This window comes from Protomyctophum parallelum, assembly GCF_964188405.1.
Source record: "Protomyctophum parallelum genome assembly, chromosome: 14".
NCBI lineage: Eukaryota > Metazoa > Chordata > Actinopteri > Myctophiformes > Myctophidae > Protomyctophum > Protomyctophum parallelum.
The window spans coordinates 36,969,974-36,997,596 of record NC_139709.1 but is presented as its reverse complement, the minus strand read 5'-3'; the positions used below and the strand labels follow the sequence as shown (position 1 = coordinate 36,997,596).

At 43.3% G+C, this 27,623-nt stretch overlaps 1 protein-coding gene across 2 annotated transcripts; it reads left to right on the top strand.

Annotated features, from left to right (window-relative positions):
* Positions 1 to 834: 834 nt before the first annotated feature.
* Positions 835 to 27,208, top strand: retreg1 (reticulophagy regulator 1). Of its 2 annotated transcripts, XM_083782970.1 has the most exons (9): positions 835 to 1,266; positions 4,168 to 4,274; positions 5,444 to 5,474; positions 23,148 to 23,265; positions 23,562 to 23,646; positions 23,995 to 24,117; positions 24,521 to 24,591; positions 25,359 to 25,482; positions 25,682 to 27,208. In XM_083782970.1, the coding sequence occupies exons 1-9, from the start codon at positions 1,127 to 1,129 to the stop codon at positions 26,245 to 26,247; spliced, it is 1,365 nt and encodes a 454-aa protein (XP_083639096.1). In that variant the 5' UTR covers positions 835 to 1,126; the 3' UTR covers positions 26,248 to 27,208. The 2 variants fall into 2 exon arrangements, with proteins under 2 accessions (XP_083639096.1, XP_083639097.1); XM_083782971.1 differs by lacking the exons at positions 835 to 1,266; positions 4,168 to 4,274; positions 5,444 to 5,474 and adding an exon at positions 18,284 to 18,540.
* The last annotated feature ends 415 nt before the right edge of the window (positions 27,209 to 27,623 follow it).

The following is a 27,623-nucleotide window of genomic DNA, read 5'->3' as shown; positions in this document are numbered from 1 at the left end:
GGCCTCCCTGCCGCTGGCGTTCTGTGCCAGCAGCAGCTGGATGTCCTAGCGACAGGCACTGGTAGTGGAACAGCAGCAGCGCCTGCTGGGGATGATGCTGCACGTCGTCATTGCTCGTGGAGCAGAAGGCATCATAGCAATGCAGGGCCAGTTTGACATAGCGCAGCGCACATCCGTATTTGCGCATGTTGGTGGCCGTGCCGTATAGGACGTAGTACGCCTTGGAGGCCTTCAGGAAGAGCTGGAGCTTCAAGCTGTGCTGCCAGGAGCCAGTGGTCTCCGTGACTCCCTGTGGCAGTCCCCATGGGGTGGTCCCGGACCACCCTGGGGACCACCACCGGGACCACCCCGGAGCCAGGGACCACCCGGGGACTCGGAGCACATGGGGACCACTGCCTCCCTGATGGACCCCGCTCGGTGACCCCATCGCCGTTCATACTGTAGGCTAGTAGTAGGAGAGATAACAGGCAAACGATCAAAATAACAATTCTTCTACATTCTGTAATTGTGTAGACTTTGTAAATTAACTGATGCAGATGTTTACCAATAATTTAACTTTTGAGAGCGTAAAACATTTTACACTCTCAAGAGTTAAATCTATAAGCGTCCATTTGGTTACCATCATTTAGCTGGGGACCATGGAATGATTGGAATCCCCTCAAGGACCACTGGTCTAGGACTCTAGGCCAGGGAGGCTAAGTTTTTAAATGACAGTATTCAACGGGTAACCAATCTCGGTGTGACACCACACCAGACACGCGTCCACGGTGACGGTCCACGGAAGGAACGGGAGTTGCCGCTGAGCCGAGTCAGTCCAAATGGCAGAAAGTGCCGTTCCGTGGATGCGGCGTCATGCAGAGATTGTCGACCAATTCTGTCACATTCAATTTCAAACGTCGACTGGTTTCACAGTTTCACCCACCAGCTCCTCGTGAATTGAATCGACATAATTCTATGGGTCACCTATCTCGGCATAACACCACCACCACCACACCGTGACGGAACGGGGAGTTGCTGCTGTGCCAGGCCGGGCTGAGTGAGACACTTTCAGACGGGGTGGAAGGTGGTTTGTTAACTTGTACCCGGACCAGATCGGGGACCCCAGGCTGCAGGAACAACAACAACAATGGAGCAGGGACACTCTCAATGCCCGCGGTGGTGGTGGCGCTTGCCGACATGTTGGTGTCGCATCCAGAGGAGGCTCGTCAACTGGGACAGACCGTGTAGGACCTGCACCCTGCTGACTGTCACCATCCAGATGATATGGTGAGACACCATGACTCATGAGTCATGACGCAGTCATATTTATAAAATATGATTGTAGTTTAAAAAAACATTTTCTACATTAGGCTATGTTTGAATGATTATGGACCACAATAGAAAATAGCATTTGGCTTTTACAGTAGGCTATGTGATAGGCTAAGTCTTTTAATTAATGTCTGCTGCTTTTAAACTGTATATACTTATAACTTATAATATTTATATTATAATAACTATAGTAGGCCTATAATATATGATAACATATATAGAGATTAGAGTCTATAATAGTCTATAAGCTATATGTATATTATAATATTATATATCCAATTCAAAGATGCTTTGTTGGCACGAGGGGGGTTGGGGGGTGTAGACAAACATTATGGAGATACAAGCTTCTGCCCAACAGCAGCACTCACGGTCCAAAATGGCAATATACACCAGTGGAGATTGCATAGGCCTACTATACTATTCAAATCAATAATTGCATTCATGAATAGTTTATATTGAAGGGTATTTTCTATTAATCTTTTGTACACAAACTATACCATAGTTGTAGGTCTCAGACTCTCAGTATGCATACATAATATGCAAAGTTTGTATCAATATTTTTGTTTATTGTGTGCAGTTTCTATTTCACCACAAGGATCAGAAAGCTTTACTTTTTTATTTCTGCTTTAATCATCATCAAACAAACCATGGATTTGACACTCTGTACTGTGATTGTTCAGTAACATAACAGGGGTGTCCCAGTCTCTCCAGCTCGTACATTTTCAGGCCAGGATACCAATTTAATCACTTCCGATTAATGAGTGTATCCTGTATGAGGTTACTCTCTCTCTCCTGAAATTAGTATCCCACATTGAAAATGTATTTTTCTTTAAAGAGCCAGCAGAGACTGTTACTGAACAAAGTAAACACTCTAGTCTACAGTGCTGATTGCTATCACGATATAGGCCTAGAGCTATTTAAAACTTATTTCTTTGCACTTATAACACAGGTTTTACAGGGTCGGAAGTCAGAACCTGTAAAACCCTAACAGTCTAGACTCTGACATTTTTTTGTATTTATTTTTTACAGTCATAATCGAGCCTTGGATAGTTAGGTTAATCTGAGATATTTTGTATACGTATGTTTACACTAACTTTAAAGTGGCACTATGCCATTTTGTTTTATGAATACAATGTAATTTGATCTAATCTAGTATGTTAATACAATATAATTTATAGTCAGACATTATCGGGGTGGTTGTATCTTGTCTCCCTGCTCTTCTATTGAGACATTTAGATCGTGTCAAAGGTCATGTCTCACCTAGACACGGGATCTGAGTCTGACACGAATTCTGACCTGGTGATTCAATTGATCCCCTTGAGCAAGCAGGCTGGTAAAAAAATGGTAAAAAAAAAAATGGTAAAAAAAATTCAGCACGTGCGCAGGAAACCAAGTTGAAAATCCAGGGTAGAAGAGGAAGGTTTACATAGTGCTGCTTCAATGTGTGCAGTGAGGTAAACGCAATCTATGTGGACCAGCGGGTCGCGTTTATGTAAACCTCTACATTACAACGCTGTTTCTCAACGTCCATTTGTCCATTTGTCCATTTGGTTCCATATGGCATATGTACACTTTCAGAGTTAAATTAGCAGCACTGAGGATTTTACAGTGTAGTTCTCAACCTTTTCAGTCCGTGACCCCCCAAATAATTGTATTTGAACTGGGGCCCCCCACCCCGATAAGCACTTGGAATTTAGGAGTTGAGGCATTATTCATTTGACTACAGTTTGACTCAGTTCTACAGATAAATATTATCATGACAATAGCAGATCTACAAGCTTGTAAATCAGCAATTTTATTGTTGCCTCTTTCTTATATTATAATACAATTTGGCCAATGTTTGACCAGTTTTATAGGATAATTGGTTGATAATCCCGGGTGGGTTAGCACAGACAATTCAGGAGAGGGAAACAACAGTGATGTATAGCCTACGTATAACATAATAGCCTACATGTTTCTTTTTCTTGCAAAACCAATAAAATGGAAACCAAAACAAAAGGTATTAAAAATCAGCTATTTTCACTTTATAAATATTTTATTCATGGAAATGATTTTATTTATTTATTTCATTTATGAAATACTTTTGATTAACTCACAACTTCAAAAGTCACAACTTTTGAATGGTTCAAAAGATTTAATATAAATATATTTTAAATCTTAACAATAATGTTTTTTTTAATGCATGAAATGAAAAAAGGGGATATTTAGCTGCGGAGAAAAGTATTATTATGAGGATCAGCTTGGCGCATTCGGCCCCCCCTTCCCCCCTCGGTGTCACTGCTGCTACTCGCGACCCGACCCCTAAAAATTGGTCCACGAGCCACTGGAACCAGTGCAGATTACAACATACAGTACATACTGTAGGTCTTGTTCAGGATTAGGTTCAGTGTACAGATTAGCCTGGCATCTGGCCAAAGGTAATTAAGATCACTAAGGACCAGGCTGTAAACAAGAGCACAGAGCTGCTACAAACAGTGGGCCATGTGAACTCTACAGCAGTACTAGTTACCACACCTTTTTGTGCCAAGGACCACCACCTGAAAATCATTAGTGCCTGGGACCCCCAGAAGTGAAGATTTGAGTTAAATAATTCAAAGGTATTTCAATATTCTTTTCAATATTTTCAAACATAGCAGATGTACAAGCTCGTGGCACAAAGTGACGCACTGTGAGCTTGTAGATCTACTATATAAATAGGCCTACCGTATGTATGCTGAGGAGGTTATAATCGGCAATGCATCGCTGCTAAAACCAGTTCAACTCACCGTCGTGTGACGTGTGACGCAAGCTGATGGTCACTCTACCATGAATAGCCATTCATTCTCTCTCTCTCTTTCTCTCTCTGTTTGGTGTTTGCAGGTTTGTTGCCTTCACCTGGTACAGACTCTACTGTGCGCTGTGTGTCTCTCTGGCTGTGATGATCGTCTTTCTGGAGCTTAAAGATGTCGCTCTGTCCACTTCCAAAGGTATCGTCATACTTGATATTTTTCATTTCATTTTTAATTTGTGTTCAGGGTTCCGACCCACTGCTTGGGAAACAGTGGTCATTAAGATCTCCCGCCATGAAACAGCCCTGGACGTGCCTGAATGTGGGCCCATGAAACAGACCTGGAGGCGCCTGAATGTGGGCCCATGCCTTTAGGTTCAACCTTCATGAAACAGACCTGGAAGTGCCTGAATGTGGGCCCATGCCTTTTGGTTCAACCTTCATGAAACAGACCTGGACGTGCCTGAATGTGGGCCCATGAAACAGACCTGGACGTGCCTGAATGTGGGCCCATGAAACAGACCTGGACGTGCCTGAATGTGGGCCCATGCCTTTAGGTTCAACCTTCATGAAACAGACCTGGAGGTGCCTGAACATGGGCCCATGCCTTTAGGCTCAACCGTTCTCCTATATGGCAGTGAATGCTGGAACCTGAAGCCAACCCTGCAGAAGTCTCTAGACCAGGGGTTTTCAACTGAGTATGAACCAGGGACCACCACCCTGACTGAGAATCAACCTGGGGACCACCACCCTGACTGAGAATCAACCTGGGGACCACCACCCTGACTGAGAATCAACCTGGGGACGACCGCCCTGACTGAGAATCAACCTGGGGACCATTGTTGTGTTGGGAGGGGGGATATGGTCGTGGTGTGGGGGAAAGAAATTAACCTTCCATATTAAACTCATGTGCTGTTCATTGTAACTTATTCTATGACTCAGTAAGCAGACACTTGCGATTCATTATGGGCACATTTCCTTATAATGGTGACTCAACCAGGCAATACGGTACGGTTTCCCTTGAGATTCTAACTCACTTTTCGGTGGAAGTTCTTGACATCCGTCTTCCCAGTAACTGACAACATCGATGCGTCATCATTTTTCACCAGATTATTTACTGCATTGTTTCTCAATTTGTGGTCAATACAATAAATTCAAATATGAATCTTCACTTTCCTACATTACTAAATGCATGGTCAGGGACCACATGCAACACCTTCACGGACCACCAGTGGTCCACGGACCACCTGTTGAAAACCCATGCTCTAGACGGGTGCTACACCAGAATGCTGCTTGCAGTACTTAATAACACGTTATAATGTTGTATAAACATGACAATAAAATAATACATGTCTTATCTTCTTACAGGGGCTCACCTATGGCGGCAATTGACTGCAAGGTAGGGTGTGTGTGTGTGTGTGTGTGTGTGTGTGTGTTTGTGCATTTGGGGCTTTGTTTGGGCGTGCACAAATGTGGCCTGTCAGAGCAAATGCTATCACATTGGGGACATAATTGACGTTCCTGATTGGATATTAGTGAATTTCATAGTGTTGTAGGGGTTAGGGTTAGGCCAAGGAGATCTGGAATCTGTGTAATTCCCGTCCCGACATCATGTGAGATGCCATCACACCACCGCATAGGGTTGATTGACCGCACATGGTTGGCTAATCCGATCCCAGCTCAAGGATGTTGATGTCAATGCATGGGTAGCCTATTTACGGATGGATGGCAGTGGTGGAAGTAACAAGTACATTTACTTAAGTTGTATTACTGATTACTGATAATACAGTATTAAATCAATCAATATAACTATATATCGAATCCTAAACATAACTCCTAAACCTAAATGTATATGTATAATCCTAACCCTAACCACTAAACCTAAACTCTAAATGTTTCATAACAAAACAAGGCTTTCTCTTGTCATGACTAGGAATATTGTCCTCACAATGTGTATTTCTTAGATCTAGGGGGGCATGTGTCCCTCACAAGTAGAGTAATAGGCTATGCACGCACGCACGCACGCGCGCATGCATGCACAAAGCATTGAAATGTGGCAGACAGTCAGGTCACGCATATCTCTCTGATTAACATAGCAAATAGGAGAAGACATTTCACAGGAGTGTGAAATATTTCCAATTATCCTCCCTCTCCAAGACCAAATGAAAATGTTACAAATGCCAGGGCCGGCCGAGCGGTCCAGGCACCTAGGCTGGTAATCGCGGGTTCGAGTCCCAAACCTGACGATCTTTGCTGCGTGTCTCCCCTACCCCCCCCCCCATCTCTCTCCCCCTTTCCTGTCTAACTACTGTAAATATATCAATAAAAGGCAAAAAGCCCCCAAAAATATCTTAAAAAACTGAAATTACATTTCTGTTTGGCTTTCAGGCTTCGTCTACAAAAGGTGCCCAGGGCACATATGACAAATAACGTACATGATTTAATAACATTTTACTTTGATAGTTGATCTACAAGCGACACCCTTTGAGCTTGTAGATCTGGTATTTGTACTGTTTTTGAAAATGTTTAATATATGAACCTTGTTTTCAACAAGGGAAATAATTTTGAGGATTATGCAAAAAATAATTGTGATAATCTCAAATAATAGCGATTATAAGAACAACAACACAAAAACATTGCATGGATAATAATTGACAGGCATAGCCTATAGAAGACCATGACTTTTGTAGATCTTGTAGATCGGTTCTTTTCAAATAGTCAAGGTTTAAAATATCTAAACATTTTTGATGCTATTTCACTGGGACCCCCTGGAACCCCTGGTACTCACATACCCCACATTTTGAGAACAACTGGTCTCTAGACTATTTGAGGAAATTAGTTCTTGTTACCTGCCCTTTAAAATCCTCAAGAGTTAAAGGTGGTGTAAGTCAGTGGTTGTCAAACCTTTTCATGGACCCCCACATTGATGTGATGAAAATATGCATGGTTTATGTGCCAGGGACCCCCAGAAAAGGAGAGTTAAGTATAAAGTAAATTATTCACAATTTTCCACATCTTCTAAATGTTTTTAAAAAATTGCAACATGGAAACGATTGACAATTATGCAAAAATAACTGCGATTAGGTGATGTATGTAATATTTGTGACAGGTCTAGAGACGAGGAGACTCGTTCGCCACTGAGACTATATCCGACAGTGTCATAATATGTAATTTGAGGAGAGGAGCCATGCATGCATGCTGCCGTCTGAGTGAGTTGATATTAGCTTCTCACCACTAGGCGGCAATGTTTCTTCAGTGTGTTGTCCATATGGCATTATACAGACAGACAGACTATACTGTTTTTATTGCTTTTTTGGCCGATAACCGATATAAACCGATGTCGATATGATCTCATTCTGTTTATTCTTTTTAAAACTATGATTTTGTCCATTCTGAAAAAGGCATATGAACACTGAATTTGAAAAAGCAATGCCTGTTATTGAATTGTTGGGCCATATCCCACCATAAACAGCTTGAATATAGTAATTTTATTAAATAATGTTCCAACTTGTTGAGCCTTTTGAAAGCTTTCCCATAAAGATGATAGAATCTGCAGCCTTCATCATCACAAAAGGCTTTTTCAGTCTTTTGTTTATTTCCTCAAAATAATAATTATAAAATAAAATAGCGGCTATGTTAAGATCGGTTCAATACCGATATTGCACTTGAAGGCCAACATCGACCCATACCAATATGATGAACGATTAATTGCCCATCCATAATCTTTTGTGTTTTTTCTCTTCCAATTTCACGTGTTCATCCTGCCTGTATATCTCTCTTAGAAATATGTCTTCTGTTTACCAAAGTGCTGGAGAGACATGCAAGGAAAGACCCCCCTGTTACTGAACAGTCACTCTATCTATACTATAGCATTGAGTACTACGGAAACATTCATGAAGTAGTTGGAGCCGTTAGGCGCGTCGTTACCCGTTCGTATGACCGTCGCTGTCTTTGACTTTATTAAGTTTCATCAAAGTAGTGTCGGATGGTTTCATTGGTTAGACTTCATGCCGTTCATCACGTTGGCCATGTGGTACAGCTAGCATCCCATGGCAGAGAGGTTGACTAGAGGCAAAAAGTGGCTGGTTGCCTAGAGACGAGGCAGCCAATACGGCTGGCAAATGGCAAAGGGATCGTTCAGAAACCAGCTCCGCTGTGCTTCACACAGCAGCTGGTAGAAACGTTACAGAGTCACAAGGTTAGACTGGGCTCTTGTTAATACCTCTACCCCCTATTTTGTGTGTGTGTGTGTGTGTGTGTGTGTGTGTGTGTGTGTGTGTGTGTGTGTGTGTGTGTGTGTGTGTGTGTGTGTGTGTGTGTGTGTGTGTGTGTGTGTGTGTGTGTGTGTGTGTGTGTGTGTGTGTGTGTGTGTGTGTGTGTGTGTGTGTGTGTGTGTGTGTGTTCCATTTGGCTGACATCCCCAGCGTCCCCACTCAAGTCAGAGTGTCCAAATGGAACCAAATGTGTACCTTCTCTCAGAGTTACACTAATACTGAGGACTTTACAGTCTAGATTGAGGTCCCAGAGATGGTATGAAAAGGGGAGGGGGGGGGGGGGGGGGGGTCTGTGGTCTGATGCATACCATACTGGGGGTCTTAGAAATTGAATGGCTGACCTAGAAACGCAAAGATCCTTTCATGTGGTTGGGTGTTTGTACAATTAACGCTTGCGTGCCTGGTGGGGTGTTGAAGCATAACTGAAGCCCCTAAACAGCCCCACAGCTGTTTGGGGTGGTGGGAGTGGGGTGTGTGCGTGTGATACACCGGTGAACTGGTTCACGTGAGGCCTAAACTGGACAACTGATTACTGACCTTTAATGCAGTGGTTCTCAAAGTGGGGTCTGGGGAGCGTTAGTGAGTAATCTCCTAACAGGTGCTGCTCCGCTGTCTCCGTCTTTAGTAAAATAAAACTACTTTGCTACTCACCAACACAAAGGCTGTGTTTTGTGTTGTTGAACGTCCATTCTCTCGGGACCCCATCTTCTCTGTATAATACATGTTTTTTGGGGGGCAGGAAAAAAAAATATGTCCGCCGGATGGAAATACATCCACAGATTTGGTCAATATTACCAATGACCGGAGAATACACTTTCAACAACACAACACAGCTTTTGTTTGGGTTAGTTTTGGGTTAGTTTTGTTTTTTCACCACCAGTATTTTAACCACTTTATCGGACAAGATCAGGCGTGTTCGGGGCGGTATGTCCACAAACACTTTGTGCTGCGCTGCGAGCTTGTACAACTGCTGTATTTGAACATTATTTGAAATTTGAAATTAATATAAATGTTTTCTTATGGGGATCCCTCTGGCACACATATTGGCACATATTTTCAAATGGGTGTCCGCAGCCCCATATCAATATAACCAACAACATATCAATTTGGGGGTTGTTTTGTTGAGAACACTGAAGCCACTTCAGTGTGCCTCAAATGTCCTCGATCAGCAGCACTGATGTGAACCCACAAGCTCGGATGTCCTGGAACAGAGCCAGCCGCCAAGTTGTGATGTCCTGGAACGCAGTCATCTATCTCTCTATACCACTATTCTCTCTATCCTTGCTGTCCTCTGTTTTGATCGAGGATAACCAGTCCTACATTTAGCTAGCGGAAAAAGTGGGTGCTCAAAATGCGGGTGCTTCGCCAAGTTCCCATGCTCTGGAGGGGCGGCCACAGTGCTCCTCCCATGCTCTGGAGGGGCGGCCATAGTGCTCCTCATAGCGGACACAGCTGGCTGGTGCTTGTATGTAATGTAATTGTAATGTAATTAAAATTAAATTAAAACTATGCTGTGATGACTAAACTAGGACAACATTTGACAATTTTGTCAACAAATAAAAAACTAGACTAACATTTTTGTCCAAACATTTACACAAATCGGTACACATTTTCTCTATAGTCATGTGATGAAGACTGATCTGTTCGGTTTTTAATATTCCATCCTGATTGCCAAATTCCCAACATTGCTGACCCACAATAATCATTAATCAGTCTTTAAAGGCCCGCTTACATGCCCCTCGGGAGCTAAGAACTGCTATCAAACAATGCTATCATGATTCTGACGTCAGACTGTGACAAGCTTTCTCCATCGACTTCTATGCGGGCTCGCCGGGCTTGGTGGCCGTAGTAGCATAGCAACTTATGCTACTATTTTGGTGTCACATTTAGAGTCATATTTCCTATAAATGTGATTGTGAAATGTGAAAAAAATATTTTTTCGCTCTAAAATATTCGTTACAATGACATTGCTGTCATTGCAGCTGGGATGCAGCTCTCTGTAACCCCGCTAACATGGCCTCAAATTCAGCCTTGTGCAGAGCCCTGTTCACAGGTTCACTGCCTGTCTATAGCAGCATTGCACCGGGCTAAAATGCATATCCGTCTTCAAATATCTTATGTACCACAGCATTGTTCAAGTGAACTGTGTGTTTATGCTTGTTCATTGTAATAATCAATATCGCTATGATGATTTATCGCCGCGTCACTCGAGTCCCGTCCCGTGGCCGGGCCATCCAGTCCTCTGTCCCCGCCGTCATATAGTGCCTCTACCCGGGGCAGTGGGGCACTGCTGCCGGCTCAAGTAACCTGACCGCTCTCTCTCTCTCTCTCTCTCACACACACACACACACACACACACACACACACACACACACACTCTCTCTCACACACACCGATATGGGGGGGGGGCAGTCTGTCTCTCTCTCTCTCTCTCTCTCTCTCTCTCTCTCTGTCTCTCTCTCTCTCTCTCTCTCTCTCTCTCTCTCTCTCTCTCTCTCTCTCTCTCTCTCTCTCTCTCTTATGGCATCTGGCAGTGAGACAGGATTGTGTCGCTGCTCACCTGCTGGTGTCCATCAGAGATGCATTGTGGGTAATTGTGAGACAGGCTTTCCGGAGTCTCGGATAAAGCCTTGTGGGAGATTAGCCGATCCAGAATGCCGCCTGACAGCTGTGTGTGTGTGTGTGTGTGTGTGTGTGTGTGTGTGTACAGTAGTGGTGTAAATTATTTCCACCACTGCACGTACAGTACAGTACGAGTGTACTGTACTGTACGTGCAGTGGTGGAAATAATTTACACCACTGCCCTTGTACTTTAGGTACAACACAGAACATATTTTCCTATGTGTGGTTGACTCATTTAAAATAATTAAAATTTGTTTAAAATCATTTTATGATTTTGGTCGAAAACATTACCAACATCTTCCGCGGCACCTTGGACTGGGGTCATATCTGGCAGGCACTCTAGGGCACGGGTTCTCAACCATTTCAGGCCCTCAAAATAATCATATTTGAACTGAGAACACCCCCTGGGGGGGTCCTGACCCACAGGTTGAGAACCACTGCCCCATAGGGTGCCACAGCACTCCCTTTGAGAACCCCTGCTCTGGTAATGAAATATTACAACATGACTGTTGTCAGCCATAACAACATGTTGAAAACATTACACAAGTTACACAACAACAACAGTAAAACTGCCACAGCAGTTATACTGTTTCACACTGACGGACATCGTGTCACTTTATGGTGACAAATAAGAGGACAGCTGTCACACAGCCGTCACCTACATGTGTGTTTGTACGGATGTTACTTCCCACACCTTTTTATCCCCCTTATGTTAAAGGTAGGTTAAGTGGTGAGCAGAGAACATTGGAACTGAAACACTATAAAACTAGAAACTGTGTGGTTGCCTCCATCGCACCAACGCCGTTGGACACTCTGCGAATCCACCCGGAGACGTTGCGTTAGAGGCCAAGGCCATGAAGCAACATGCAAATCAAGTTTGGTGCTGATCGGATCCTCAGTTTGTGACATATGCCATTTAGAAATAGGTCCCTCCCACTCATTTTACAAGCCAATTAAATTGTCACATCACCCCTGAGATCATTTGTAAGTATTTTGAAGGGGATTGATCCCCCAGAATATTGTTTTTGCCCCTCCTATAATCAGTTATACAGGTCGATTATCCAGTTCCAATAATATTACATATCATATTACAGTTTTTAGAGCTGGGGGCGTGTAGAATGTCATATTGCAATTTTGGGCATGTTAAGAAGCGCTTTCGACACCCCGTGGATTGCGCAAAACGGCCTTGAATTAGTCATGGGAGTGTTTAAGGAGTGTTTGAGACGTACCAATCAACATGTCCGTACTATTCTCTTTACCAGTCAGCTGATGTCACATACGGAATGCGCACTTTGGGGATCGTGGTATTTCTTCATGCTGGCACCATAGAAGACATGACATGACTTTGTCACATTTGGGTTAATTATTCCTATTGCACTGCATGCTGTAACCTTTATACCTCAAAATAATTTGTTTCTATTGAAAAACACCAGTAAAATAACGTTTATTATATTTTATTTCATTCAAGTCACATGAAGGAATGAGTTGAATGGGTGCTGCTTAATGCTGTGCCTGTGGCCCCGATGGTATATGGTCTTTGCTCGTAGCATTTTATTGAAGAAGACTTGAATTGGGTGTGATACAGCGTATGAAAGCAAACTTCCCAAGGATTATGGAGATGTTTTTATTTTTTTTAAAGGTTGAGAAATGAAAGAATTATGGCCGTTTCTAATCTCAACATTTTACAAAAAAAAGGCAAAAAGAGCGCTGTTGCCATATCTCATAGAAACATGTAAATAGGTCTATAAAAATAATCCCAAAAGAAGCGCATATAACAGGGGTCTGTATATTTTAAATGAAGTGCCATGTTTTTATTTTCTAGATAGTGAGTCTGCCATATCCAGATTAATTTTAATGACACCACATTAAAATAAAAAAACATATTTTGATTGTCCACAAATATAAAGTTCTTCCTTATTTTTAAATATGTTCTTGCACATTGTTATAATGATCATTATATATCCCCCTGCAGTCAGAGTACATAGTTTTAATGAATGAATGTGATGCATTGTGAGCTGGTAGATCTGCTATTTTCAAAAGTAATCTTGGATTATTATTTTTTTAATTTTGGATTAGCCGTCCTTAGTTGGGCAAATGCATTCATCTGGGGATCCTTGACATGGGAATGTGCTGTGTGAGGATCACTGGTTTAAACAACATTAGGAGAAAAGCCCAAGTAACCACTTTAGAAACAAGAAAAGCAACCACAACTAGTACTACCAATATTTATACAAGCAACTTTACAGAAAAAGAAGCTGCTTATAATAAACAGACATGGCAACACTGCAGAGTTCAGAGCCGCTCAAGTGTAAAATCAAACAGTGCTTTTTGCATTTATGAGGTGGTCAGACCCACGTCTAATCGTTATGCACTGAGTGTTTTTAGGTCAAGGGGCTTAATAGCAAATTGCGCAAAGCGAAAATAATTAACATATGGACACTCCCACAATGCTAAAATATTCAGGGACAAAGTATGCCATATGTGTGTGCGTTCAACACGGACCGATATGCCTTTCATAATATGATTGTGCGCAGAGCAAGGGCAATTTATGTATTACCCCATTGTAAAACGCATCTTCAAAATCCAGCCCATTGTGTCTAATGTTTGTGTTGTCTGACCACAAACATTAAATGCCATTGACAATGGATGGAGATTTTGTGTCTGAGAAAATCGGCATATGTATGTCGGTGGGAACCCTTGGCCAATAAGGGACCACCATTCTTGATGATGATGTACGATGATTAGAGCGCCCTTGACTTCACACACTATGGCTGAACAAACACTATGGCAATGATTACAACGGTATCACAATATAGTGCTTTAACCTTAACAAAAACTTAAAACCTTTTTGTTTGAACCACCAAAATAATATCACTTACTCAGTAGCAATACCACAATGTTTACATTTGCTGTTAACTAACTCTTAATTCAAAATGTTAATGAGTATAGGTATGGCATCAAAATAGTGCCAAAAGTGCCAACAGTTTGTCAAGTGCCAATTCAAAATCTTTTAAAAATAGTCAGAAGTGCACACAAAAAAAAGGAAAAAAAAGAAAATGACAGAGCGCACATGAAAAAAGTAATTGACAAATTGCTTTACATCTCTAAATCTGTGATGTGACAATAAAGCTATAGCTGATTCTGATAATTACATAATATGTGGCAGCCTTTATTATTGCACTCTGTGTTGTGCAATAAAGTAAGCTTACTAGGAACTTAGGAAGCAAAGTGATAAGAAGGGACTGTGTGTGGTACTGTTTATGTGCTGTATTATTCCTCTCTCTCTGTGTGTGTGTGTGTGTGTGTGTGTGTGTGTGTGTGTGTGTGTGTGTGTGTGTGTGTGTGTGTGTGTGTGTGTGTGTGTGTGTGTGTGTGTGTGTGTGTGTGTGTGTGTGTGTGTGTGTGTGTGTGTGTGTGTGTGTGTGTGTGTGTGTGTGTGTGTGTGTGTGTGTGTGTGTGTGTGTGTGTGTGTGTGTGTGCGCGCGTGTGTGTGTGTGACAAAGCTGTTTCTCGGCTCCCGGAACTGCCTGGGTAGTTGCATTACGTCATTTAGCAAATACAGACACTTGACACACAGGGGCTGGGGGTGTGGCTCAAAGGGCCAGTTCTCATTGGCCTGGGGCAACAACAAATAAAGATGATGTCACTTTCCTATTTCTCATTTCTGATCAGAGTGACTGTCTGTCTGTCTGTCTGTCTGTCTGTCTGTCTGTCAATCTATTGATCTATTTATCTGTCGATTATGTATTTTAGATTGTCATAGTGTGGATGGTGACAGCGTTGCTTAGTGTCTATGTCTATGTTTATCGTGTTTATGGAACGTTGTGTTTACCTGACAGAGTACCAAACTCATGTTAGCAACCACAGAAACGTACGTTTGCGCAACTTCTGAGAAAGTGAGAGTACAGCCCAGTCCTGTGTGTGTGTGTGTGTGTGTGTGTGTGTGCGTGTGTGCGTGCGTGTGTGCGTGTGTCTGAGACTAAACAACAGCATTAGCAATTAAATATGAGGCAAGGAACACCACCTTCCAGCCTATAGTCTTCTGCACCACCCCTCTTAAGAACTCTAAAATAATCGCACCCAGGTACGATCTCCCACGTGGAACGCCAACATCTTAACCACTAAACCAAAGGGATATCCCTATGACTCAGGGGAGATGTTAGACAGTTTAGGCCATCAGGCTGAGGCCGCTACACTCACCACCCTTTTGACCTCCTCCCACGGGAAAACCACCCGGGAATATACCCTTGGTCTCCCACATGGAAAGCCAACCACTAGCCAAAGGTAATTGCCTATGGCTCAGGGGAGATATTAGACTTGTGAGGCCATCAGGCTGAGGCTGTGAGCCATTTAGCATTCGGAGAATGTGGAATTGTTGTCTGGCTATATACGCTATATACTCTTTGTGACGGCAGCAGCGTCTCTCCTCAAGGCCAGGTCGTCTGTCAGCAGCACTCCAAGAAGGAATTCTGGTACTTGTTACCCTCTCGTCTCCACAGCTGAGAGTCCAGGCATCGTTATGCCCTTTTCACCACGTGTGGCATGGATGGTTCAAGGTCCTCTAGTCTACACCACTGGGACGGGACACGTTTGTGGGTCACGGACCAATTTTTATGGGTCACGACTTGAGTAAAAATGCAACAGAAAAGAAAATGTATTTCAATTCCTCTCCCGCACAATTTAAAAAATATAGTTTATATATTAAAAAACAAACAAATTCCATTAAAAAATATATATAATAATTAAGAAGTAGTGAAACTAGCCGATGTACAAGCTCACAGGCTAAAAAGTTTGGGAACCACCGCCTCTACACGTATACCAAGGAACTTGAACTTGGTGACCTTCTCCACTGCGATTCCGTTGATGTGCTATGGATGGCTGCATGCTCCCTCATCGGCCTCCCGTATTCCACAATCGGCTCCTTGGTCTTTCCTTGGCGTTGCAACGTGCTGTGAGCTTCTAGATCTGCTATTTTCAAAGTGCAATACCTGAGAAGCCATCGTTGGCTACGCAGTGTGCAGTATTTTTTGATTGATTGAAATATGTATTAACAGTTTGCAGAATTACAGTACATTTCAAGCACAAACTCAATACAAAGACTTTTAACTGTGAGTGGACGACCCAATTAAGCATTACACTTGTTTACAAGAGGGTCCACCATGTTCAGGGGCGGTGGGGGGGATTCAGATTTTACGGGGGCCAGTTTCGAATTGCAGCCGTCCGTAGGTGCCCTTTGAGAGCGGTTTTGAAGGAGTCAAGGGATTTGCATGTCTTAATGACTGTTGGTAGGGCGTTCCACATTTTGGTGGCATAGGAGTGAAAATAATTTAGTCCCTTATTTGTGCCGAATCTGGGTTGTACATGGTTTGTTGAACTCCCTCTGGTGTTGTGTGTGTGGACTTCATTAACATTAAGGAAGTATCTAGACAGGTACATGGGTATCTTGGTGGTGTATCGAAACTTGTGGACCAGACCCATTGCAAGATGCTGTACTCTGTCGTCGACCCTAAGCCATTCCAGCCTGTAAAAGTGGGCAGGGGTGAGGTGGGTTCGGGGGGTGAAGCCAAGTAGGAGCCTGACCAGTTTGTTTTGGGAAGTCTGGAGCCTAGTTTTAAGGGCCTTTGAGGTGCTGTGGTACCAAGAGGTGGATGCATAGTCAAAGAAACCTTGTACGAGGGCTCCTGTTAAGGTCCTGTTAGTGCAGTAGCAGCCGGTTTGGCGCTACGTGTGACATACACCGTACTGTATGTCTTTTATATCTGTGCATCTATTATCTATATCTGTACAGTATATCACTCTCACACATCAACACCTCGACCTTGTGTCAGGAGATGAAACAATATAGCAGCAGACAGACATACACCCCCCCTCCCATCAGCACCCCCCCCCCCCCCAGCAGGACAGCAACTAAGTACATTTACTATCTCAGTACAATTTTACTTTACTTGAGTATTTATATTTCTTTCTATACTTCTACTCCACTACAAATTATTGTACTTTTCATGCGACTACAGTTATTTGAAAACTTAACTTACTAGTTACTTTGTATAATTTAGATTAATATAGCGAAAACATAACTTAAACAATGTAGCCCTGTTTTATATGTTTATGTATATTTGAAAATGTCAGATCTATACACTTACAGCGCGTCACGTTGTAGATCTGACATATATATATTTTTTTAAATGGACACATTTTGAAAACCTTTGAAACCTTTTTTGCTACTTTAAGTAGTGTGGAAACCAAAACTGTTACTTTTCAGGATTCAAATTCAAAAATTGCTAAAAGAATTTGCAGATCAACAAGCACAAAACATGTCACTTTGTGCCGCGTTTCAAGCTTGCTATTCTGCTATTTTGGAGACTTTGGTGCAATGCTGCATGATCAAGTAGGAAAAACAAAAACAATATATGGAGATAAGAGGTTTCAGTATAGCCTATGCATGTCAAACTGGGCATCCTTCAAATTAAAATGATGAGAATCCCTGCCATATCTTTTCAAATGGGGTCTTGAAATGAATTAATTTTACACTCAAGAGTTAAAGATCTATAAGGGTCCATTTGGTTACCAACTCTCCATCATTTAGCTGGAGACCACCAGGAACCCCCTCAAGGACCACTGGTGGTCCCCGGACCACTGGTTGAGAAGCTTAATTCATGAATGAAAAAATAAAAACCCCAATTTTTCATGTGTGCGGCCCTAGTCAAAATATGGCCATCGAGGAAAATGAATTGGGGAAGCCAATGTCTATATACTTTTGGCCTAAACTATAGTCAAGTTGAGAATATACAGGTGTTTAACTTGTAACAGAGTAACATTGTGGTATTTCTACTTTTCAAAACATCCGAGTATTTCCTCCATCAGTGTTGATTTTGTCGACTAAAACTCTGACGGAAAATGTTCGTCGACCATACCCTTTTCACTGACAAAAAAACAAAAAAACTATAAGACGACTACAACGACTAAAACTATAGGACTAAATGTATTGACAATTTCGTCTAACAAAAACTAGGCCAACTGTTTCCATCTTCCTGAAGGCGTTCTGACAACAACCCCACCCGAGTCGACCTGATATCACAAGGGGGTGATGAAGTAGGCCAGGGTGGGGTGGGGGGCATCGGGGGGTGGTTGGGTGACGGGGGTGTGTTTCTGTCCTCCTGAAGCCCAGCATGCGTCCTGGTGGAATGCTGTGTGACCGGCTCTATTTTTAGCCGGGCGCCCCTTTGCTTGAAATACTCCACACCTCCAGCCAAGCTCCCAATGAAGATAAACACTAGCTCTGCTCTCTCCTCTCGCGCCGTGTGTGTGTGTACTCTACGTGTGTGTGCTGTGACACGTATAAAGAAACAAAACAAATCAAAAAACATAGTCAGACGTGACCCGGACCGGATAGGACCGCCCCGGAACGCACCAGAACCCTCCCTCAACCTCTGCCGCTTGCCCCGGACAAAGAAACTCCCCAAAAAGTGTTGTGTCATTGTATACATCTTCTACTGTGTTAGAGATCTGTGGAGAAGGAACCCCCAAAGCTCTCTGGATGTCCCCTGAAGCTCACGGTGCAGCAGTAAGGTATGGAAATATCTGAAAGGAGTAGTTCACCCCAAAAAATGACTTATTTTCTAGCAATTGCACACCTTGAATTCAAAATGTATTTTTTTATTTTCTTTTGTTTTCTCCTGCATTCCTAGCTCATTAAGACCTGAGGCTGTGATTTAAAAAAGTCTTCTAACGGTTTTCTGAAAAGTCTGTTTCCGTCAGTGGTTCTCAAACTTTTTCATGCCAAGGAGCCCCACAATATTTGGCCGCCAACCCCCATTTTTTCTTCAAAATGTTCGCTTTAAAAATGTGCTTATTCAAAGGTTTGAACAAATGTACACTAACTTGCATATACATATAAGCTAATAATTTGATGACCGACTCGAAGAATCTTCTACTGATCCGGTCATCAAATTATTGGCTCATGAATGCAACAAAACCAAAGAAATGTCCATTCAAGGCTTCGTAGGTTGTGTAATTCATAGAAAATCAATAGTGAGGGTCTGGGGGAACGGACCCACAGGGATCCTTGAGAGTATTCCGGGCCCGGGGGACATTAGTTTTCTATTTATGGAATTTATGAAAAAAGCTTTTGGGAATGTTTTTTGAAAATGTTTTGAAATAACAATAATAATAATAACGAAAAACTAAATGTAGGAAACCAAAAATAAAGGCACCTATGAAAATGAGTCTGTGACCCCACAAATGGGTTCCGAGTCCTGTGATTGGGAACGACCCATTTAAACGTTTGAATTTGTGCTGGTGAAGTCGTTTGGCTGAAATCAAGTCGTCACGAGATATAGTTGCCGCGTCCGGAGTCACTAGCATGGTACAGGGAACGGGACATCAGGCTTCTTTCTTGGAAAGCAGCAGACATACGGTACATTCGCTCATGTCATACTTAGAGTAAATAAGACTGTCATGTAATACTGTTGGTCTGGCCGGCTTGAAGTGGACTTCTAATGGCCCATGTACAGTATGCTCCAGCGTATGGCGGTGTGGCTTGCTGTAAATATCAGATATTTGAAGGCACACATTAGTATATACAACTTTGCCCTGTGTTTACATAACGAAACAATACATTTTACCCATCATTTTGATCAACCACTGGAGTAGGGTGGTGGTGTTTACCTGCAGAAACACTGTATTGTGATGTTTTCACCCGGACAGGGCGTTCTTGGGCTACCAAAACAAACAGCAGAAACACCAACACACTGCGTGTTTCTGCTGCTAAACACCGTTACATACAGTAGATACCTTTGAGCTTACAATAAAGTACAAAACTGACTGGCTTCGTACAGATAGACAGTGAATTAGACTAGAGACTAGGCTTGGTTTTATCGTTTTAGTAGTGTCGTTCATAAAACGACACGATGTGTGTGACCCTGGCCGTATTCGCTTCAGGCGGCCCCGATTTGATTCCCAGGGCCCTTCCCGGTTGCTTACTGAAGTGTCCTCGGGTTCCTGATTCCCGCCGAACGCACTTTATGTTCCTCCGTTGACTTGCACACACAGAGGGCTGTACGTAAACATATTTACCGTTTGCCTCTGTCACCATGTGAACAGGCTGCCGGGCGGGTTTTTGCCGCCGTTCCTCACATTGTTTGTGTGTGTCTATTTTTAAAGCTTGTTAGAGGCTCAGACATGCTGCTGCCTGCCGCTGTTGTTGTTTCAGCGATTACAAACCGTCTGTCTGTCTGTCTGTCAGTCCGTCCGTCCGTCTGTCTGGCCTTCCAACAGCTGCCGTAGAGGCATGAAGGATGTCGAGCTCATCCAAGAGTTCATCTCCCCAAATTCAACCAAATATATCCATTTTCATAAAAAAGAAACCTATAGACCAAAGTGAGGCCGAACATTATGTTATGTGAGATACAGTGGATAGGTCATTTTGATACAGTGTATAGGTCATTTAGAAACGGGTCGCTGTTTGCTTTGTGTCATCTGAAGCAAATAAGCCTTTCCACTTCCAAGTAGGTTGGAGGGGCTTATTGTCGTTATCAGCAACAGCAAGAGCAGTTTGACAATGTTCTAGCTAGACAGACAGACAGACAGACAGACAGACAGACAGCAACCTGTCTATTTTCATTAGTTTGAGTCCCAGGCAAACATCTAATCTCTATTTTGCGTCTCGACCTGAAACGTTTGGAAACCAGCTACACAACTACATAATACAGTACAACAACACGCATGCATCCGTGCCTGTGTGCCTGTGTGCGTGTGTGCATGTGTGCCTGTGTGCGTGTGTGCCTGTGTGTGTGTACAGTATGCCTGTGTGCCTGTGTGTGCGTGTGTGCCTGTGTGAGTGTGTGCTTGTGTGCCTGTGTGTGCAAAAGAAAAGCTGCAAATGACATCACCCAAGGATCACTTCCGGTTGCCGTGTGGCGTCCCGTGCAGTGAGTCGTGGGCCAAGTTGCGACACTGACACGGTGAAGCGTTGAAGCGTTGAGAGTGCTGGCACAGGGACAGACCGCTTTGGAATGCACACACACACACACACACACACACACACACACACACACACACACACAGTCACACACACACACACACGCCAGGTGAGATGATCCTCAGTCACATCCATCACAGAGCAAAACAGAGGCCTGTATTCAAACATAATATAGTTTGTATATTGTAGTTTTTAATTTTTACTATAGAAATCCAAAGATTGGCCATGTAAGTGGCATAGAATAGCAACAAATTAACAAATGGAAATACTCATGTAAAGTAAGAGTACACACTTGAAGTAGAGGTGTGCGTGCGTGCATGCGTGCAAGCGTGTGTCTGTGTATGAGGGGAGGGGGCATTTCAGTGTCTTGCTCAAGAACACAACAGGACACAGCTGTTCAGGAACACACACGCATACACACACACAGGTATCAAACCTAGTGACCTCGTTCTACTCTTCCACCTCCCCCCTCCCGCTTCCCCCAACTCTCTCTCTCTATCTCTCTGGCTGGCGACCATTCCTTGGAGCTGAGTCAGAAGTCATAAAAGGTGATACAGTTGTCACCTCCCTCACCCACCCAAAGGGTGTCACATGGGCGTTGGGTTATTATTCCACACAGCTTGAACTCACCTCACCTGAACATGCATGGAACCATTAAAACCAGGAAACGCATCCATGTAACCTTAGATGTTCACCGCTGTAGCCATTATTTTATACGTCGGATAGCAGATCTACAAGCTCACTCAGTGGTTACAAGCTCACTTCGTGCCACGCTATTAGCTTGTAGATATGCTATGTTTTGAAAAATTGTGGAGGAAACAGAGGCCGCCTGTGTGTGTGTGTGTGTGTGTGTGTGTGTTGTCCCCCATGTTGTCTCACCTTACAATTGAATTAACTCCTTAGATCCTGTGTGTATTTACAGCACCTCAACAGTGTGTTTACAGCTGCTGTACTGTGTGTGAGCCAAGCACACAGAACAAGCATACTGTATGTACAGTGTGTGTACGTATGTACTGAAGGGGCCATGTATGCGTGTATGTCATCAAGTCAGCTGGGAGCCTTAAAGCTTAAATGTCAAAGAGGTGGGCTTGTGATCTTGTGACTTGCGCGCGGCGTGCCCTCTCCACTTACTTATAGTAGATCACAGGAATGCATGGTCAAGCCTTCGCTAAAACACCCTGGAGAGCGTCCTAGACTCTTCTCCCTTCCCTAAAACACCCTTGACAGCGCTCCACGCGTCCTAGACTCTGCTCCCTTCCCTAAAACACCCTTGACAGCGCTCCACGCGTCCTAGACTCTGCTCCCTTCCCTAAAACATCCTTGACAGCGCTCCACGCGTCCTAGACTCTGCTCCCTTCCCTAAAACACCCTTGACAACACTTAACACGTCCTAGACTCTTCTCCCTTCCCTAAAACACCCTGGACGACGCGCTACACGTCCTAGACTCTTCCTCCCCCGCCTCTTCACTCCACTTCAACCCCTAGCACTCATCTGTCCTTCCTATCCCTTCTGGTCACTTTTTGTAATGCTGGGAAACACTGGTTTAGATAGATGCTCTAGGTTCATTGTTGATCTGGCATCCTATAGTTTCAAATGCAGAATGTTATTGATAGCATATTGTTGCAGCCATAGGCTATGCTAGGTTTTTGATGCTCTGAATGTTATTGATAGCATATTGTTGCAGCCATAGGCTATGCTAGGTTATTGATGCTCTGGTATAGTTTCTTTGAGGCACTACTGTTCTCTCTGCACTCTAATTACAGTGTTTACTCTGTTTATGCTGATCTCACACACTTCTTGTGGATGAAGGGCGTCTGCTAAATGCCCAATTTTAAATGATAAATTGTGTTGCTGCAGGGCCTGTAAGAGAGAGAGAGAGAGAGAGAGAGAGAGAGAGAGATTGAATAGATGAATGAACATTGTGTGCAATTAGCCAATTTCTATCTGCCGTCCGCATTTTCCCTAACACATTAATATGTGTGATCAACAAATACAAATAGGCCTAGCTGTATTTACAGAGGGAACGGCAGCAGTGTATGATCCCTCATTTCAAGGGGATTTAATATCTTACTTCACTTAAATAAATAAATAAAATAAAAATAAAATAATAATAATCTGTCCTAGTTGAGGCCAACCGACTCTCTGTCCTTCTCTAGCTCATGGTTTGTGGTGTGTTTGTTTTGTGTCTCTCTCCAGCTGGGAGCTCATGGATTCGGGTCAGGACAGCAGGTCCAGTCTTGGACCAGAGATCAGTGAGTCGTTCAGATTGTTCCTACAGGAAACCTCGTCCTTCAAACAGCAGAACCCTGGCAAGGTCAATATCTACCACTTTCTTCTTCTTCTTCTTCTAACGTTGCTGTCGGGCAGAAACCTTGTATCTCCATGTTTCAACTTCTTATGTTTAGTGGACCAAATGGACGGGTCCATATTTGTACACTCTCAGACTCAAACAAGTGTGAGAAGCTCCACAAGCTTAAGCTTGTGGATTTAAAATCGTTATAAGAATTATAATAAAAAGGGGACAAGGTTTCCATCCGACAACAACCATATTATATTATATTATCTTTATTATTATTATGTAATGAGATGTTTCCTTCTTCCTGGTTTTAGTTTTGCTTGCTGGCCTGCAGTGTGTGCACCTTCTTTGCTGTCTTAGGACGCTACATTCCTGGAGTCGTTATCTCCTACATTTTAGGTACGTGTTCTGTTCATATTTTTGTTGTAGACAAACTGGCACTGAGACGTCTTGTGATATTAAACTTGTTATTAAACGTCTTAAAATTTTCAAATGCATGGCTGAAATCAAAATGTAAGAGAGCACAGTGTGCTATGCATGACGGCACGGCGTCTTAGGAATAAGATAGCACAGTATCTTTTATCAAAGACACTAGTGTCAAAGACACTATCATGTTTTGATTTTGTTCATTTCCATATAAAAGTATATATTTTTTCCCCCATGTTTGTCTTTTGTCACATATTTTAACATTGTATGTGTGCAAATAAAACTAAACTGAACTAATGTCCTACACAATGTGGGCTACAGTTCTGGGGGTATTCCTGTGGCCCCTCATCTCCTCCCCTGAGTTCCTCATGTGGCTGAAGCCAGTTCTGCAGAAGCTGGACTTCGGCGTTGGGGACTTACTTCACAGGATCAAAGAGAATCACGGTAAACTTATTAATAGTAGCTTATCATAAAATACGCACGCACGCACGCACACACACACACACAGCTAGGTTAATGTTGCCGGAGATTAGCTGTGCACAGACGGACGGACGGACGGACACATGGACGCACGGACGGACACATGGACACACGGGCGGGCGGGCGGACGGACAGACAGACACACGGACGGACGAACAGACACATGGACACACGGGCGGGCGGGCGGACAGACAGACACACGGACGGACGGACAGACACATGGACGGACGGACGGACAGACGGAGTGCAAAACATACTCTCTCCCCATGCTTCGGCCTGGTGGAGACAATTATGTGATGGACTGATGGTGGGCACAATAAAATAAACATTACAATTACAAACGAGATATATCCTGTTTTGTGTGCAGAGAAGCGACTCCTCCAGTCTCAGGGTGAGAAGGAGAACATAGAAGAAGACCTCTCCTCCATGTTCCCTAAGGTAAGATGGTGCTCCTCTCATGGTTCTACTACCCCTTGAATGCTATAGCGCAGTCCTTCTCAAACTTTTACATTTCGAGGACAGTAACTCTGACTCATAACTCTGACAGTATACTATACACGGACATTCGGCAAAAACAGCAACTCTACAAGCTCACAGTGCTATGCGTTGTGAGCTTGTAGATCGGCTATTTCCCGGTGAAGAGGTTTGGTGTGTAGAGGGAAATACTATAGGATCTAGTATAGAGCCCCGGGAAGTATATCAGCCTTTAAATGGTTAAAGTTCTCGTTCACCATGATTGATACAGTACATTTGGAATCTTGGTCCATCATTATTATTATTATTATTATTATTATTATTATTATTATTATTATTATTATTATTATTATTATTATTATTATTATTATTTTATTGATGAAACTAGCAATATTTCTTGAACTGGTTGGCTGTAAGTGGAACAACTAGCATAATTTTAACATATTATGCTAATTGTTTAGGAAACGCTTGTAGGCTAACAGGGGGGGTACAGGCCAGACATACTAACAGTCCGTCAGTCATTAGTCCGACACCCTACCCTAAACACTAACCTAACTTGACAATTTATCGTAATCTTAAAGTTGTAATCGTGACAAACATACTTATAATGCCTTATTGGGTTTCCTGTTAAGACGCTGAAGCTTAACGATGTTATTCGGACACTTGTGTATATTATATTAATGGGAATGTTGGTTTGGTTGTGTGTGTGTGTGTGTGTGTGTGTGTGTTAGCTGGACTCCACTGTGTGTAAGGAGATGTGTGTTTCGGACACAGACGTGTCTGACGTGACGTGGACAGACAACGGAACGTTTAACCTGTCGGAGGGACACACGCCACAGACGGAGAACTCAGAGGGTAGGTGAAGAGACACACGTCGTCTCTGTCGGGGTAAAACTGTTACTGCTTAGGATTCACATTCAAAAGAAGCAAAAGCAGCAGATCTACAAGATCTAAACTCATCGCTTCGCATTATTTATTTTTTGTTTTTGTCGCATTCCTACTCCATTCCTAAATATATAATTCCTTTTCCTACATTCTTTCCCCAACCTCACAGACCTGGACAAAGAAGAGGCGTTTACCCTTCCAGAATTCCCCTCCCTGGACAACGGCCTTAGCAACGGCGACGACAGCGACCTCAGCATCGGCCTCCCGACCCCTCCCCCCCTTCCCTCATCGAATCAAGCCCCTCCCCCTCCTCAGACCTATGGCAGCGTGGAGGCGCAGGCACTGGAACTTGTCCAGCAGATGGCGTCGGACGCCATCGCGGCCGCCGTTACCTCCGCCATCCAGGAAAGGATAGAGGCTGCCGTGGTCGCCGCGGTAACCTCCGTGGACGACCTCCCCGCCGAGAGGAGGTCGCGGTCGAGGCCCCGCCCCCAGGAAGTGCAGGTGACATCGCTGACGCCCTTTGACCTGGCGGAGGAGGAGGAGTCTGACAGCGAGGTGGAGGACTTTGAGCTGCTCGACCAATCAGAGCTGGAGCAGCTGCAGGAGGAGGAGCTCCTGGGAGCGGAGCATAAGAAGAAGAAGGCGGAGATGGATGTTGACCCTGCCTCCTCCGGAAAGCCTCCGTCTTCACCCTCCACTGGATTCTTCTCCAAGCTGCTGGGACGTCACTGATTGGCTCTTTTGAAGGTGCCGGGACGTCGCTCATTGGATGTTATAAAAGTGCTAGGACATCAGGGATTGGTTGCAATCAGCAAGAGTGCTGGGACGACAATGATTGGCTGTGATAAGATTACTGGGAGGTCTGTTGTTGGCTTAGATGGATTCTGATTGGCTTAGATAGTCTGTTAGGATGTCTTTGATTGGTGGGGTGAAAAACACGTTCCCCTTCTGTTATTATTGTGATTTTCCATTTGTACAAATGGAATCGAATGGACCCTCACGGTCCATTTGGTTTCAGTTGTACACAATTTTGGTTCCATTTGTACCCTCTCAGAGTTACAGACCCCATAAGAGTCCATTTGGACACCTTTTGGGCCCAGGACTAGAGGTTGAGAAACATTGGCTTAGAGGGTGTTGTGTTTACTAGATGTTCAGGCCACCTGAGTGTTCACTAGATGTTCAGGCCACCTGAACTGAAAATCCGGTTTTGTCCCAAGACAAACACAGTATCCAAAAACGGGACAATTTGCCCGCAGTAACATTGAAACATATAAGCCAACTGTAATATAGGATGGGTATTGATTATGGGTAGAGGAACATTTACCTGTTTCGCAGACATTTGTTTCCCGTAACCTGACTGCCAGGAAGTTTAACTTTCATGGACGGATGCTGATTCAGTCGGTTCAACTACACTACCCAGAATTCCACTGCCTTATCTTGACTTATCTCACCAAATTGCACCTGTACTAGAAAATGCACCATTCTGTGTGTCTGGTCTGTAGTGCAGGGGTTCTCAACCTGTGGGTCGTGACCCCTCGGGGGTCCCCCAATTATTTATTTTTTGTTTTTGTTTTTTTGCACCTGAATGGCCAGAAAATGGAAATGAAGAGTTTACATAGTACACAGTACATGCATAAACTTGGTTTCGGTATTTATTTTTGATATATTTTCTCTATTGTTAAGGTTATTTTTGCAGTCAGTTTGTATTGGGGGGGGGGGGGGGGAGACATGGCCAAAGCATTTCCGGGGGTCCCCATCCAAAAGCGTTGAGAACCCCTGCTGTAGTAGTGTATGCCCAGATAACACTCATGTTTGACAATGGATGACACAGTACATTGAGTACAAATCATATTTTGTAATATTTTCCTTTTTAATTTTATATTTTATCTTTTCTTTCCATGAAGCCATTATTATATAGTTGAGCGACTTGGCATTTATTATTATCATTATAACATGCAGCAGGTCTCGCATTACTATCATTATTATTATTATGCATGTAAATATCCGTTTGAGACATAAATCCGTTCAGTAACATGTGAAATCCTGCGAGTTGATGCCAGTGGTGGACAAAGTACTCAATTATCCAATACTTAAGTCAAAAGATATTA